The sequence below is a fragment of the Muscardinus avellanarius genome (genome assembly GCF_963383645.1).
Source record: "Muscardinus avellanarius genome assembly, chromosome: 5".
Lineage (NCBI taxonomy): Eukaryota > Metazoa > Chordata > Mammalia > Rodentia > Gliridae > Muscardinus > Muscardinus avellanarius.
The window spans coordinates 83,645,384-83,661,506 of NC_137790.1; the positions used below are offsets into that span (position 1 = coordinate 83,645,384).

The window sequence follows — 16,123 nt, forward strand, 5'->3', positions numbered from 1 at the left end:
TCTTTACCGCCTTGCTCCCCGTATGTTCCCATCCCTGAGAGGTCTGCTCGCTCTACTACCAGATGCTCCTCTCACCATGGTGTCTTCCTCATCTTCAGCCAAAACTACCAGCCCTGCCGTTGCTAAACACATCCCTGATTTCATTCAAAGCAGTATCCAAAGCCACTACTTCTTGACAAAAAAATGATCGGACATGCCTTTAGAAACTTAGAAATATATTTGCATTTTTAAAAAGGCTATATAATTAAACTTGATATTAGGTTTATAAACACTTCTGCACAGTTAGTAGAAGGAAAAATAGGAAACAACAACAATGAAGAAAAAGAAACTCATGGAAAGAAAGTTGGAAAGACTAGTGTTCATTCAGTTTTATCCCATAATCATATCTTGAAGTATCTATTGCAGACACCTAAATATATAGCATAAGAAAATATTCCGCACAAAAATATTTTCTTAAAAATCAATGAGTAAAAAAAATCCATGAGTATAATAGTTAAATAAATTATGATATATCTATATAATGATACCTAATATGTCAATTAAAGTTGACTTGAAGATTAGGGAACGAGAAAAATGTTCACCATAGGATACAAATAAAAGTGAACATACTGCAAAATTTACATATGACATGATATCATATATGCTTTAAAATTATATTCTATTTCATAGAAAAAAGTCTGTAATCATTTTAACTATTTAGGGAAACATATACTTTTGATACTTCTAAAGTAGTTTTAAGTGTATTGCTTTTTTAATAAGAGAAAGTGAATAATTGGTACCTTATTATAAAAACATATTTATCTTTTTCAAAGATATTTTTTGAAAATAGCATAGATAGATAACTGGTAAAATAAATGGATTTATTTGACTAAATATATGCTAGGAACAGTGGATGAAAAAGGATTACTAAAATCATCTAAATCTCTCATAATATCTAAGATAGATATGTCAATCTGTACAAACGAGGAAAGGAAAGCTCAAAGAGATCAAGGTCACAGTCACACAGGTAACATTCCCACTCCAGAGTGTCTTAAGACAAACTCAATGCTGAAATCCCAAGGTAAATAGTAAATCATAAAGCCTTATATCAAATATAATGTCATCAACTTTAATTAATTATACCTATCCTGAGTTCTAGTGGTTTCTTGGGTGACAAGAACAGTATGTAGGTGACATGGGAGATAAGCAGAGAACTGGAAAGAAATGGGACATGGACATACAGGAGGAAGAAGAGAAGGGTGATGGTGGTATGAGGAAGATTCTAGAAGTGTGATGGAGACTAGTATAGGAAGAGAAGGAAAACATGCCTTCCTCACAGCGAACCTCTGCCGTTGGTTAGACCCACCGTTGGATGATACCGTACATCTGAGAAGTCTGGGAGACCAAGACACACAGAGAAAATGAGTGTTGTTTGTATCACAATCAGAAACCGACTCCTGTGTACCCTTCTGGAGCCAGGAGAAGAGATGCAGGGAAGGAGACAGAGCCTTTGCGTGACCCTGTCAGGAGGTAACGCTGTCAACTAGCTCTTTGTTGCTAAACTAGAGTTAAGTCAGTCAAAGTAATTTTCAGTGGCCTACTGAAAAATGTTCATTCAAAGTATGTATTTTTGAGGATCACAATGTTTCAAATGGGGATTAATAACAATTTCCTTATTAGAAACCCCTATAATTCATTTCTCTAATATTAGAATATACCCATGGCTATGGTTCTAACTGATTTACATGTGGCTAAGTTGTGTGTGTGTGTGTGTGTGTGTGTGTGTGTGAGTGTGTGTGTGTGTGTGTGCAAGCAGAGGCACAGAGGAGGTATAAAGGAAATATTTATAATTTTGGAGTCAATTCAGTGAAAACTATGACCTAGTATGGTCCTGCCGAGAAAATACAGGTGTTATTTTCTTCAAAAGTACTCATTTGGATGAGCAAAAGGGTGTGTGAAATTTTGTATGTGTCTTTGTGACCATGTTCAATAACAATCATAGCTTTGGAATAGGAAGAAGCAATGGCACTGATAAATGTATTATTCAATAAGAAGAACTATAATTCTTATCTTGAGTTCATTACTTTGATGGTTAAAAGTAAAAATTTTTATGGTGGCAGATGTAATTTTCAATGTGCACAGATATAATGTGTGCTATAACTATAATATAAAGGATAAAAATGATGAAACCAACATATGGTAAGGTTCCTATATTCCATTCACAGTGATAAAATATTGATTCTCAGAAGATTATGAATATTATAAAGATAGATTATGAATATGGAAATCCCTAGAGCAACCATCAAAAATATACAAAGTGGTATAACCAAAACAAATTAGATAAAATTAAGTACTAAAAATAAGTCAAATAATCTAAAAGGCAGAATAAGAAACAACTGGAGGAATAATGGTAGATATGAATAGAAAATAAATTAACTGTAGTCCTCAAATACCCATGTTGATAATTCCATTATGTATAAATGACACAAGTAGATTGATTAAAATACATATTTTATATGTGTGTAAAAGAAATCATTTTATATACAATGATAAAAGTTCATTAAAATTAAAAGAAGAACACAGCAGTCAAAAGAAAATTACATTTGCTATATTAATATTAAAAAAGGCAAAGTACACCTATGAGAAAAGCACATTACCATAAATAGAAATATTACATAGTGATAGAAAGGTCAATTCACCATGAAAATAGAGCAGTCTTAAATATGATGTATCTACCAACAAAGCTTCAATAAATATGCAGATAAAAAACCACTAAGTTAGAAAGGAGAAAGAAACAAATTCAAAATGATAGCTGAAGACTTCAAAACTTTTTCCTCAGGAGTCAAAAGAACTAGCAGACAGAAAATCAGGAAGGATATAGAAAAACTGTATAGTGTCATAAACTAAGTAGATCCAGTTGACATTTATACAATGTCAATGTCCAGTTGACATTAGTAGAACTTTCCCCTCAACAAAAACAGAGCGTGCAGCCTTTTCAAATTCCCATGCAACAGTCACTAAGATAATCCATATACTGGCTTATGAAATAAACCAAGAAATAACAATTTAAGATCACACAGAGTAGCTGGGCATGGTGGCGCGCGCTGTAATCCCTGAGCTTGGGAGGTAGAGACAAGTGCTGGGATTACAAGCATACACCACCATGCCTGGTTTAATATATCAATATGTATTAGATGTAGCTAAAGCAGTATCAAGTGGGAAATTTATTCTACTAAATGATAAATTTTCTTGGAAAATAAAAATTTTGCTAAAATTTTAATTTGAAAAACAGGATCAAAATAAATTCAAAGGTGCTGGAATTAAGAAATCAGACCAGAAATAATGAAGTTCAAAACAAAAAAGCAGTAAATAAAGAACAAGAGTAAACCAAATTCTGATATATTTGCTTAAAAAATAAGTGAAATGGAATAGTTTCTGGTAAGCCTGGCAATAAAGAGAAAAAAAAAAAAGACAAAAGCTGCTAACATCAGAAGTGAAGGAAGAAATATCAATACAGATCTCAGACACTAAAAGGATAGGAAAGGGATATGCCAAGCAATCCTAGGAACATAGATTTCAACAACTTTTCTTGGTCAATTTCTCAAAAGCTACGATACGCCAAAACTAACCCAAGATGAGATAATCCCAATAATCCCATAGCCGTTAAAAAATTTAAATTCATTGTTACAAAGCTCCCACAAAAGAAATCCCAGGCTTTGATAGTTTCAGTGGTTAATTCTATCAGACATGTAAAAGAAGTATCAATCTATAAGCTCTTTCCTGGAATATGAAAGACACTTTACATAAGGCAGAAATATAGAAATCACATTGAGGACCAAGAAGACTAGAACCACCAGGATTAAAATGATTACACATCAGCCAGGTGTGGTACCACATGCTGAGACCGGGGAATCCCAGTTCAAGGCCGGCCTCAGCTACTTAGTGAGGCCCTTTGCAGCTCAGTGAGACCCTGTTTCAAAATAAAGAATAAAAAATAGGGCTGGAGGTGTAGCTGGGAGGTAGAATGTACCTGGGTTCCATCCCCTTACTGCAAAAAAAAAAAATACTACACATTATAATTATTAATACATCTCAGTGGTGGGGTTAGCACTTATTTGCTTCAGATCATAGTTTCTTTCCCATCTACCGAGGTCTGAAACTCTAATGTCTTTAGAATTTTATTTGGTATTAGCATCTCCTTTAATATAAACAGTGTTGCAATGAAACATTCATTTCTATGTGTTGCACACATGTGTGTGTGTATTCTTGTGTATATATGTTTACTTTTGAATAGTTTATTATTGAATAAATATCTATAACTAGAATTTCTAGGCTAAGGGGAATCTTTTAAAATTAAATACAGTAGCTGGCCATGGTGGCGCACGCTTGTACTCCCAGCATTCGGGTGGGAGGCTGAGACAGGAGGATAGTGGTTTGCGGACAGCCTCAGAAATAGGGCTGGGGATGGGGGTAGCTCAGAGGTAGAATGCCCCTGGGTTCCATCCCCAGACCTGCAAAAAAAAAAAAAAAAAAAAAAAAAGAAAGAAAAGAAAAGAAAAGAAATAAATAAAATCATATAAGTAGAATGAACAAAGTATTCTCCACTACATGAATTTATAATACCACCTAAAGTACTAAAGTAAAAAGATTGCCTGTTTTTCAGCAAATTCACACACATTGATGATTGACTGCTTAAACCTTTGCTGATTAAAGAGAAACTACAAATAATTTCATGGTTTGAATTCCACACTATTCCTGAGCATCTTTCCAAGGGAATTGATGTCAGAATATTATAATAAGACATGTATATCCAAGTTTATATCAGTATAATTCATAATATGGAATCAGCCTAGGTGTCTGTTAACAAATAAATGGGTTACAGAGCTGTGGTATATACACCTAATTGAATTTTATTCAGGCATTAATAAACATGTTATGTCATCTGCAGAAAAAAGGATGGAACTAGACAATGTTATCCTAAGTGAGATTAGCCAGTCCCAGAAAGTGAAGGTTCAAATGTTGTTTCTCATATATATGTAGAAAATATAAAGAAACTGGGAAACAAAAGAGACTTTAATTAAATGAGGAGAGATACCAATAGAATAGTGGATGGGAATTTGTGGAGGGAGATGGAAAGGGAGGGAGGAGACTTAATGAATGAATCAATTAATCATATGTATACAGATGAAGCTATGAATACCAATTTCAATATTATGAATGGGAATAGGTGGGACAAGATCTGAGGGGAAATACACCAGGTGTATGTCATGTATGTTTCTACTACACCAGTTCTCAATGTGATAGATGATTATAATTCACTAACAAATATATGGTTAAAAAGAAGCTAAAAGTCTATTAAGTCTTTACACATTTATCATATGTGAATTATATGTACCCTTTGCCATTCGGAGGAGAATTCATCTTTCTCTTTTTAATTTTAAAATGTCCATTTTATTGGCGCTATGAAACCTTTGTCATTTATTATAATTTTTAAGTTTATATTATATTTTTCCTATGTAAAATCCCTTTAAATTTTTCAGTCCTTCAAAACTCTTGAGTTTGAAGTTTTTAAATTTATTTTTTATTTTTATGTGGAACATATTGAGAATGGCATATATTCAGACTATGTTTGGTACACTTCTTCCCCTCTACCCCCCACAACAATGAGTGTCCAGGTTTACCATGCTATATTTATAGTTTTACACAAATTTGGATATAGCTTCTTCATTAATCAACCTCAGCCTTCTTCCTCTCCTATCCTTCCATTCTAGCTTTGGTGAGGTTTCTCCTCCATTGTCTGGAGTCCCTCTGGTAACATATGCATACCCATGTTCATAACAGTAAAATTTAATAGCCAAAATATGGAACCAACCTAGGTCTGCATCAACAGATGAATGGATTGCAAAATTATGGGAAATACACACAATGGAATACTATTCAGCTATAAAGAAGAACAAAATCATGTAATTCGCAAGAAGATGGAAAAACCTGGAGAACATTATGTTAAGATCATCCAAGCAGAAGAAATCAGCCAAGAGAAGGGACTTACGTTTTCTCTAATATGCTCATGTTGTTTATATAACAATTACTCAAACTTGGACTCTTTTCCTCTTCTATTTTGCTCTATTTTACTCATATTTTAAGATCTAACTATAAATCACATTCTCTATAATGTATTACTAGTCTTTAATGTGTCTTTAAAAAATAAAAATACTATACCAAGTGATGTATACATATGCATATTTAACTTTGAATCTATTATTTATAACTATAATGTCCAATAAAAGCATTAAAATATGCATACTTCCAAGTACATTTCATGGGTAATTTAATGCATATTTAACTTTTATGCGGTATTCTACTCTTCTTAATATGAGACCATGCTTTGTTCATTTGCATCATAAAGGCAATAGCATACAGTAAGTGCTAAATAATCACTATGGCTAGACCAGCATACACGGTGAAAATCATATAAGTTTTTGAACATATGAGAAATATGTGATATGATGCTATGTGATGCTATGTGATATGGACTAAGCCTTTCCAAAACCAAACCTACATAGCTGATTTTTGTTGATATGTAGAGGTGAAGAAGATTCATACATATCTGGGATGGAACAATAAGGATTTACACAAACAAATCATTGAAAAAAACTACCAAGCAACTCCCTAGGGAAAAATTCCAATTCATCTTAAAAGGGCTTCCCTCAGAGTATAAGGAATAGACAGACGCAAAAATGAGGTATATGGCCAGCATCAATCACTGTAGGACATTTAAGTGTTAGTATCAGTATCCACCTCTTGAAAAAGAGACAGGCATACTTACACAGTTCACAAGTAATACAAAGCTGAGATAGATAAAGAATAATATTTTAGACGACACATTCCATATCCAACAGGGTACGTGAAAATATAATTAAAATATAAGTTTTTGAGAAACCCCATTCACCTTCACTTATTACGCCAAGAGAGTCATTTTCAGTGACATTAAACCATTCTAATTACAAAGACACACAGATTATCTGCAGTTCAATTCAAATCTTCTTTGTTAATCAGAAAAAAATATTGATCCATTTTGTGAATAGTTATTAAGGAGAAGTTTGCATCTAAAAATCAGTAAAAACTGGATGAATTTTTAAATTCTTTAATTATCTTTCCAAAGATAATTCTGTCTGAATTATCTAACATGTCTTTTCATGTCCATAGAGTTGTATTTCTTGCAAAGTGAGAGAACACTTGGCTGGGATCCCACCTTATTAAAATACTATATTGAAGAGGAAAAGTAATTTATGTACAGAATTTGGAAACTATTTAGTAATTAGCCTCTTCATGGAAAAGTGGAAATCTGCTACCAAATACTGGAAGAAAAGAGCCTCACAGCAGCTATAACAACCATGGAGAAGGATGGGGAATCTAAAAGGCTTCTACTTAATATAGAAACCAGAGCACTAAGCTATTACCATCTTGAGCAAGTCCACCATTGTGCCACTTAATGCCGCAGAGGACTCTTGTTGGAATCTAGTTTTTCCTGTGTGACTGTCACCTGTGGACACACATACTAAATGAGGATATTGAAACAGTCTTAAGAAAAGGAAAGACTGAGATTCATAGTGAACTGTTATTTATAAGGAATGTCTTAGGTCTTTGGAGACAAAATATAGGGTAGCTTATTTATTCAATCAACATCATTCTCACTCTACTTTCATATATCTTTAATACCATTGCAAGTAGAGTGTCCTATTTTGTTTTCTTCACTGGAAAAATTAAAAAAACTCAATTTTTCAAGCTCTGTCTGAATCCCCTATTATAGGGACCTACTATGTAACTTTAAGCACTAATCATCACAAAATATCATCTCAGATGCCTTCAGAGATGGAGAAATAAATACACAAGTATAATATTGTTTAATATATAGTCTAATAAAAGATATGCTTAGGTTCCTTCCAATCAATGATCTCTAATATAGATTGATGAGAATAAGGACACAAAAAGGATTTCCAGAGAAGAAGAGCAAACTGACCAGTTAAGGGCAGATAAAATTAGAGGAGAAAATAAATGTAAATATCATTCTCAAGTCAATCATTTCTAAGAACACAAAAAATAAAGAAGACCAAGACGTATGAAGAATTCACATTCTTCCATAGTAGAAAATCCACATATTTTCCATAGTAGAAAATAAATTATCAATACAAATCTCAAATGCCATGCACCAGGAAGGGGAAAGAGCTGGGTGGGATCCAGAGAGACACATACTATGTGTTATGTCCATGCATCTTCCTATCACTCTATGCTTCATTATGATGTGTAATTACAATGCATCAGTGAAATATATTAAAAGAAGAAAGTGCTTTGGGTAGAATTAGATCTAAATTATATTTCTTTCCTTGTCTACTAACCGGAAAGTCTCCAGGATATCATTGTCTCAAAGCTGGGACTGACATTAGAAACAATTGAGATGAAATATGAAGAGGATTATTTCCAAGGTACTCCCTACCCATTGGAGGGTTGAAGCAGACCCAGAATCAATAAACTTCTGCTACTCACTTCTTGGCTGACTATATTGGCTCTCTTTCCAAAGCTCTTGTCTGTTCAGATCCAACGCCTTTTAATTTTATTATTTATTTATTTATTTATTTACTTATTATTTTTTACTTTTTTATTGGTGCATTATATTCATACATTATATTGGGGTAAAAAAAACTTGTGTGTACATAGATGTACACATCACTGATTTAACCCCTACCCAGTTCCCACCCCATTCCCTCCCCATCCCTCCTTCCTTTGCTTGGCTTGGTGGTTGACTTCAATATGTTTAAGTACATTGTGTGTTTTAGAGATTTTCCTTCTTCCTGACTCCTTTCTCCTCCTTTAGGTTGTCTTGCTTGCTCAGGTTTAAGAACTGTGGAAAGCATGGCCTACATATTAAAGAGGAAGCCCAAGCCACTCACCCACATGGGGTCACTGAGGTCTGCGTCTTGCATGCGAATACAGTCCATGCTGATCTCAATCTTGTTTGTTGCACCATTTTCTGATGATTCATCCACAAAGTTCAAGTCAATGGGTTGGACTGAACGTATAGGCCTAATACACAGGAAAGAAAAATGTGTCAGGCAAGGGAAGGAGTCAAAACTCACACCCAGTCAATAGTAGTGAGTACTTTCTCCTTCAAAGCTGACAAGGCTCATTACTTGCTTAGAGTGAGAAGGGCCTTAAACCTAGATCTACCACTTGCCAAATATATGATTTCAAGAATTTCAAATCCAAACCTTATTTGTTAATGAGAATCATGACCCCTATACTCCTCAAAGAGTTGCTGGACAAAATAACAGTATAGGACAGATAGGTTGGGGATAGAATATTTTGTACCTATCTTGTAGGGTCCCCAATGTTCTGATATTATCTTCATCATATTCTTAATTTATTCACTTATTCAAACTGGGTTTTCAAAAAGGAGTAGTAGTATTTTTCATAGCAAGATAAAAATGACTAACAAAATTGAGTGCTTTACTTTTTCATAATAGTGGATAAGTATGAAGGCCATAGGGAAGGATTTTTGAGTATCAGAGATACTGGAGCAAGATATTTTTGATTGTCCAGGAAGTCCTTTCAAGACTTTCCAAAATTACATCAACTTGGAGTAATAAGAGTAATTTTATCATTATTTTTCTAATACTAATAATGGTATTGGAAACTTCTCAAATAACCACTGAAACTTGAACACAGAGATACTATTATAAAAACAAATTTCAGCTGGGCTTGGTGGCGCATGCTTGTTATCCCAGCGCTTGGGAAGCTGAGACAGGAGGATCGCAGAAGTTCGAAGCCAGCCTCAGCTACTCAGTGAGGCTCGCAGCAACTTAGTGAGACTCTGTTTCCAAATAAAATATAAAAAGGTGTGGGAGGATAGCCCGGAAGTAGAAAGCCTCTGGGTTCCATGCCAAGTACCACCAAATAAATAAAATAAAAAAATAAATGACGACGGGCGTGGTGGCGCACGCTTGTAATCCCCGCGCTTGGGAGGCTCTCGCAGGTTCAAAGCCAGCCGCGCTGGCGTAAGAGACCCTGTTTCAAAAATATAAAATAGGTCTGGGAGCGTAGCCCGGAGGTAGAATGGCTTCCAGGAACCCCAGTACCACCAAAATAAATAAATAAATAAATAAATAAATAAATAAATAAATAAATATAAAAACAAATTTCCCCCACATTTTTACTCATTCTGGAAACACCCTTTAGCAAGTAATTTTGATCAACATTTGCTTAGTTTGAATAGTTCAAATACAGTATTTCTTGCTTATCTGATACTTACTGTTCCAGAAAATCCCAGATATGCTGGAAAACCTCTGGACTGAGGAATTCACTTGTCTGTGTGCTCTGAGACATGGTGGATCGGTAATAGCTTTCTTTCCAAGAGAAGTGAGCAGGGGTTTCTACGAAACTTAAAAGGACAAAAATGAAGTTAGGATTATAGTTTCTGTATTCATGATACAGAATATTTAAACTATATTAAGAAAACCAATTGAGTTTATAAAGTCATGCAGAAATATATAGTGCATGTTACAAGTTGCATAACTGGTGTTTCCTTAGGAAGCACCACAGATCACACTTTGCAATAAAACCAGACAGACTTCCAATGCTAGACAATCATGCCTTTTATCAAAGTTCATCTTTCCTAATTAATGCTATTGTTCTTACGTGCTATAATTCCACTATCCAACATCTGTCTTCTTCAGATTTCAAAAAGAAAATAAACATTCTCTCATTAAGTCTGACCTATCACTAAACCCATTTTATAAGTGCTTCAAGTGACTATCTGCCCATTCTGATTCTAGCAGGTAAAAAGTAGAATTAGAAAACAGAGATGAGCTCAGGGAACTTAAACTTCCCCCTTAGATTAATCACCTCTCTCATAACTACAATTATCCCTCTTACAATTACTCAGGGACAATCAAATCACACTTCTAGACCTAATTTTTATTTTTATTTACTAGTTACTTTGAGGTGTGTGTGTGTGATGTGTGTTTGCACACATGAACCTCTTCGTGTGCATGAAGCGGTGGTTCTTAACTGAAATTTAGAATTATTTGTGAAACTAAAGGATAATAAACTAAATGCTTTGCAAATTAATGCATTTTCTGTTTATTTCATTTTATTACTGTGTCTTCAAATTTTACTGAAAAAAGGTTTTGTTTTCCAACTTTGTTCCCTACTTATCTAGAGCAAAATATCAGCTTTCTTCTCAGATGCATTCTCCAGATCTGAGCATTATCTGCACAGATCATCTTAGTATCGATTCACCATGATGATCAGTAGAATGATTTTACCCCAGGGTAAAATTAGCTAAACTCTTATCATTATTATTACTACTGCTACAAAGAGTTAAAGAAATACTATCCTAGGATAGTCAATAATCTTCTTGAAATTTGAAATATATATCCTGGTCTAGTCAAATAATAGATTATAATATTGGACATATTAATGATGGTTTCCAAGCTACCTACAGCAGTGTATTTTCTCAAAATAAACATATGGAGAATATTGGTTGCCAAGAAGCATAATGGGCACTGAAAACAAAAACATAATTAAAACTGCCTCACCTTTCTGGGAGGCTATACTGTAGGAATAAAGGACAGAAAAACACATTTATAATAATTATGCTAACATTACAGATGATAGTACTATAAATGCATAAAGATTATATATACATAGTCTGTAGTAGCAAAGAAAAAGAAAAACGGGGTGCAGAAATTATCCTTTATTCAGGCTATCTAAGAGCTAATGGTATAGAGTGGACATTGTATGTGAGTGACATAAAAAAATACATGGAAAATAACTCAATGCATTTGAGAAAATCATAAGCAATTCTATGTTAGTATGGTGCAAACATTTTAGACAGAGAATGTTGGGAGATTAACTTGTAGAAGAAAGTAGAAACTTATATGCTGTGTTACAAAAATCTTGGATACTTCAATTCTTGTGGAGAGTACTGAAATATATTTATAAATTAACTTTTTATTTTGAGATAACTAGATTCACATGCAGTCATAATAAATAATACAGAGAGGCCTCGTGTATCATTTACCTTGTTTTCCTTATGGCAATATCTTATAAAATTGTCATATAATATCATACCCAGGATACTGGCATAATAAAATCTACCAATCTTTTTATTTGTGGGGATGGAACCCAGCGGGCATATTTATCTCTAAGCTATACCCCCACACCCACAGCCCTATTTTATTCTTTTAGTTTTGAAACAGGGTCTCATTAAGTTACTGAGGACCTCACTAAATTGCTAAGGCTGGCCATGATCTTCCTGTCTCAGCCTCCTAAGTACTGAGATTACAAGTGTGTGTCACCATGCCCAGCTAAGATCTACCAATCTTAATAAGAAATCTTTAGTTGTATACCCATTTGCATTTAATTCTATACAATTTTATCACATGCAGGGAATAGTATTTCAACTTTATGCTATTAAAGACCTTGAGTCATGAGATGGAAATATATAGAATATGTTTTGTATTGATTCATCTGGAAACTCTATGGAGAAAGAATTTACAGCATTCCAGTTTATAGCACAAGTGGTTATTTAGGAGGTTGTTGCAGCAGTGTAGGTAAGATAACAGTAGGATAGAATCATTGGGGATGAAGAAAATGAGGGTAAATGAATTAAGAGTGAAAAAGGTTAAGATATATGGTTGTATTATTATTGGAGATGGAAGGAAGTGTCTAAAATTTGTGCCTATTTTGTTTGAACAAAGTGCTTACTGCTTACACCAATCTGGCTTGGATAGGAAGGAGATACAATGGGTTGCATCTTAGCACATTGAGTTAAAAGTTCCCATGGATTACAAAAAGTTAAGCAGAGTACTTAGTAAGTCTTAAACTTTGAATGGGCCTAAAGGTCAGAAACAGAAATCATCATTCTAGAGTAAAAATAATGCATGAAACTAGTCAGCATGTCCTAGACAGAATAGGTGCAAAGAGCAGAAAAGGGGTCCCATTTGAAGAAATATGAAGCAACACACTCTAAGAAGTATAAGACAGCTTAGAAACCAAGGTAAAAACAGTCACAAAAATGATGATCAGAAAGGAAATTTAAAAAGATATGACCTGATAAGTAGGTTTGAATCGAAGAGGTCACTAGTAACATTGGTACTAGTACATTTTGTATATTAAAGATTGCTCAATTTCAGTGATTTGAGGAATAAACAAAAGTAGAAAGAAAATTACTCTTTGATATAGTTGAATTAGGAAGATCTGAATTTTCCCAAAGAGGTAAAGCAAAAAGAAAAGAGTTGGGGAAAGAACAAAATTCAAGATATTAAAAAAAGGAATGGCATGGAGAGTGATCTTGCAAGATGCAGGCAAGACTTAGTCTGGTTCTGAACGAAAATTCTTTAACTCTCATTCTTAGAGGAAGTAAAGAAAACCAAAGCGTTTATTTAAGTACTTTTACAGAAGACAAAGAGAAGTCATGTCTGACATGTCAGGTCACTTGTTAAATGGCTAGTGGGAGGCAAGGGGTGAGTTTAGGACTGAGTTTAGAGAATAACACATTTTCCTGGCACATATTTCTCAGTTCTGCATTTTTCTCTGGTTTATATCACCCGGGGTAGGAGGGGGAAATACAGATAAGAGCACCCCATCATCACTATTGTGTTCCTAGGTAGATTGTGAGAAAAATGAACACTAGCTTGGGGTCCAGACTAGAGAGGGCAAGAAGAAGCATTAGGACAACAGTGGAGGAACAAGGAGACTAGAAGTTTTTATGAGTTCAATATATATGAGAAAGTTAAGCCACGGAAATATTGAAAAAATTTATGATGTCCCTTATGACCATATCTAGAAAATTTACCTATAATTAAAATAGCATCTTAAGATTTAGTATTTTTAAATTAAAAAGGAAAGTAAAATTTATTTTTAGAAGTGGGCAGACTTGGCTTATATGCTGCCCATTACTGAATAAAAGAATGTAAAAAGTATGGACTTATTGATGAGGTGAAAAGTATAAATACTTAGATGACACTGTCAAATATGTTTGATTTAAATTAAAATTCATCTTCAGATAAAACTGAAGTAGAAGGACAAAAAATAAAGTAAAAAAGTCCTTACCAATGGAATAATGGAGGAAAAAACAGGGATGCACAAATGAATCTTTGATATGCTAAAATGCAAATAAACTCTCATAAGAGTAGTCATGTACATGCGTTCCTCAGGTGCACCTGCAGCTTCTAATGACCTAAACACAATAATTGGTAGTCTAAAAATCAGGTGAACACTAGCATAGCTAAGTTTCTTCTAGTGTTCACCTGATTTTAGAGGATTTCTAGTAATCTAAAGACAATACTCATATCTATCAAATTTGTATTTCTTATAGTTGTACAGTTCTTGAGTGTGGAGTGGCATGGTCAAATTAATTAATGTCTTTAAGTCATGCTATCTTCAACTATGCTTCCCACAGAGGGTGGCTGAGAGGTTGGCTTGAAATAAGGTACTGCACATTATTTATATTGTCTCTTACCAAGCTGGTCATCAAGATATTGGTTCTACTAGATCAAGTGCTACATGACTTGTATCCAAGAAATACTTAATAAATTGAAGTAATTAAGATAGTTTATTTGAAAGGTCTATTATATCTGTAATAATGACACAGGAAACTAAGTTATATTAAACTTGTATTATTCTTCATTTCTCTTCAGTTCAAACTAGTCTTCTCCCATCTGTATCTCTGCACCCAAACAATGTTCCTATTGCCTCTCATTTTCTTCTGGACACCTTTGTCTCAGACCTGCTGCCTTAATTGTTAATTGGCTCCACGCAGAAGCTTAAGCTTTGAGGTTAAGCTTTATTTCAGAAAATAAGGGTGGTGTTTGGAATAGATCAGTGGCTTTGAGATTATGTTTCATAAAACAGCCAGCAATGATGAGACTCCATAAACCCCTCCTTTATACCATAAAGTTTTTCTTCATTTGAAGAAAGGGTTCTATTTGTGAAGAGGCAAGGCAAGGCAAAGCTAATGGTCTAGACTGGGAGAGATTCAAGGGCTATCCTTTAAGACCTAAAGTTAATTCCTACAACTTTGAAAGGAAGGGAAGAAAGAGATCAGCTGGTGCCATAGGGCAGAAAGGGTGAAGCAAATCCCATCCATCTCTCAAGTCTTTGCCTTTTGGTGATTTCAGTATCAGTTTACTCCTGGAACAATAACTCTGTTCAAGGTTTTGCCAAACCAGTGATACCCAAAGATAGAAAGCCTGAAGTCATTTCATTTTCTTTTCAGGCTGTTTTTCCTGAATTAACTATCCTTCACTCTTTGTATTAATTCAGCAAGGAAAAGAACCCTATTCTCTATAGAAGTTATTGGGAAATACCAAGGGGAATCTACATTCAGCCTGCATCTCCTCCTACTTTTTCCTGTTCTTAGAAGTCATTACCCAAATCTGTCTCACTTTGAGTTTTTGATAGAGCTCCAGAAAGTTTCCAAATCTTTACAGCATCAGAGTTCAAAACAATCTTAGTTCTGTAGATGGGTTTTAGAATGAATAGGCCATCTAACTGATAAAAAAAAAGTTGAAACAAAAAAGAATCAGTTCACTCCATCTGTGCTGCATTCAAATTTTTGTCTTCTTTTATTGTACAAAAAAATAGATTCATGCAACAGATGCTAAATACCATCATGAACTGCCCAACTTTGGCCCCATTTAGCTGTTCTCATATTGATCACTTTCCAGACAAGATAAGTATGGGAACATACTTTTTAAATTAAATAAAAAAAAACTAGCCAGGCATGGTGGTGCACACTTGTAATCCCCGCGTCGGAGAGGTGGAGACAGGAGGATGGCACAGGTTCAAAGCCAGCCGTGCTGGCTTAAGAGACCCTGTTTCCAAAATTTAAAAAGTATAAAAAGAGGTCTGGGAGTATAGCCCAGAGGTAGAAGGGTTTCCAGGAACCCCAGTAACACCAAAATAATTAAATAAATAAATAAATACATCTTACTCTCCTTTGAACATCTATATTTAAATCTAAAAATACAATTGGTTTGATTCAAACATACTCTAAGTCATTAACAAATAAGACAGTACTTCAATATTGATGTAACTCAGAAGCTCCCTGCTGCTATTAGATTCCTGACACAGCCCCCCTGGA

General features: G+C 34.3%; 1 protein-coding gene across 4 annotated transcripts in view; it reads right to left on the reverse strand.

The window, feature by feature from the left end:
• TP63 (tumor protein p63) overlaps window positions 1-16,123 on the reverse strand; it is a gene marked incomplete at both ends in the record, with an annotated part of 218,555 nt that overhangs the window by 125,145 nt on the left and 77,287 nt on the right. For all 4 annotated transcript variants that reach the window (XM_080695815.1, XM_080695814.1, XM_080695820.1 and 1 more), the window contains 2 exons: window positions 8,928-9,060; window positions 10,286-10,414. In XM_080695815.1, the coding sequence (XP_080551941.1) occupies window positions 8,928-9,060; window positions 10,286-10,414 (262 nt within the window). The remainder of the gene's footprint in view (window positions 1-8,927; window positions 9,061-10,285; window positions 10,415-16,123) is intronic.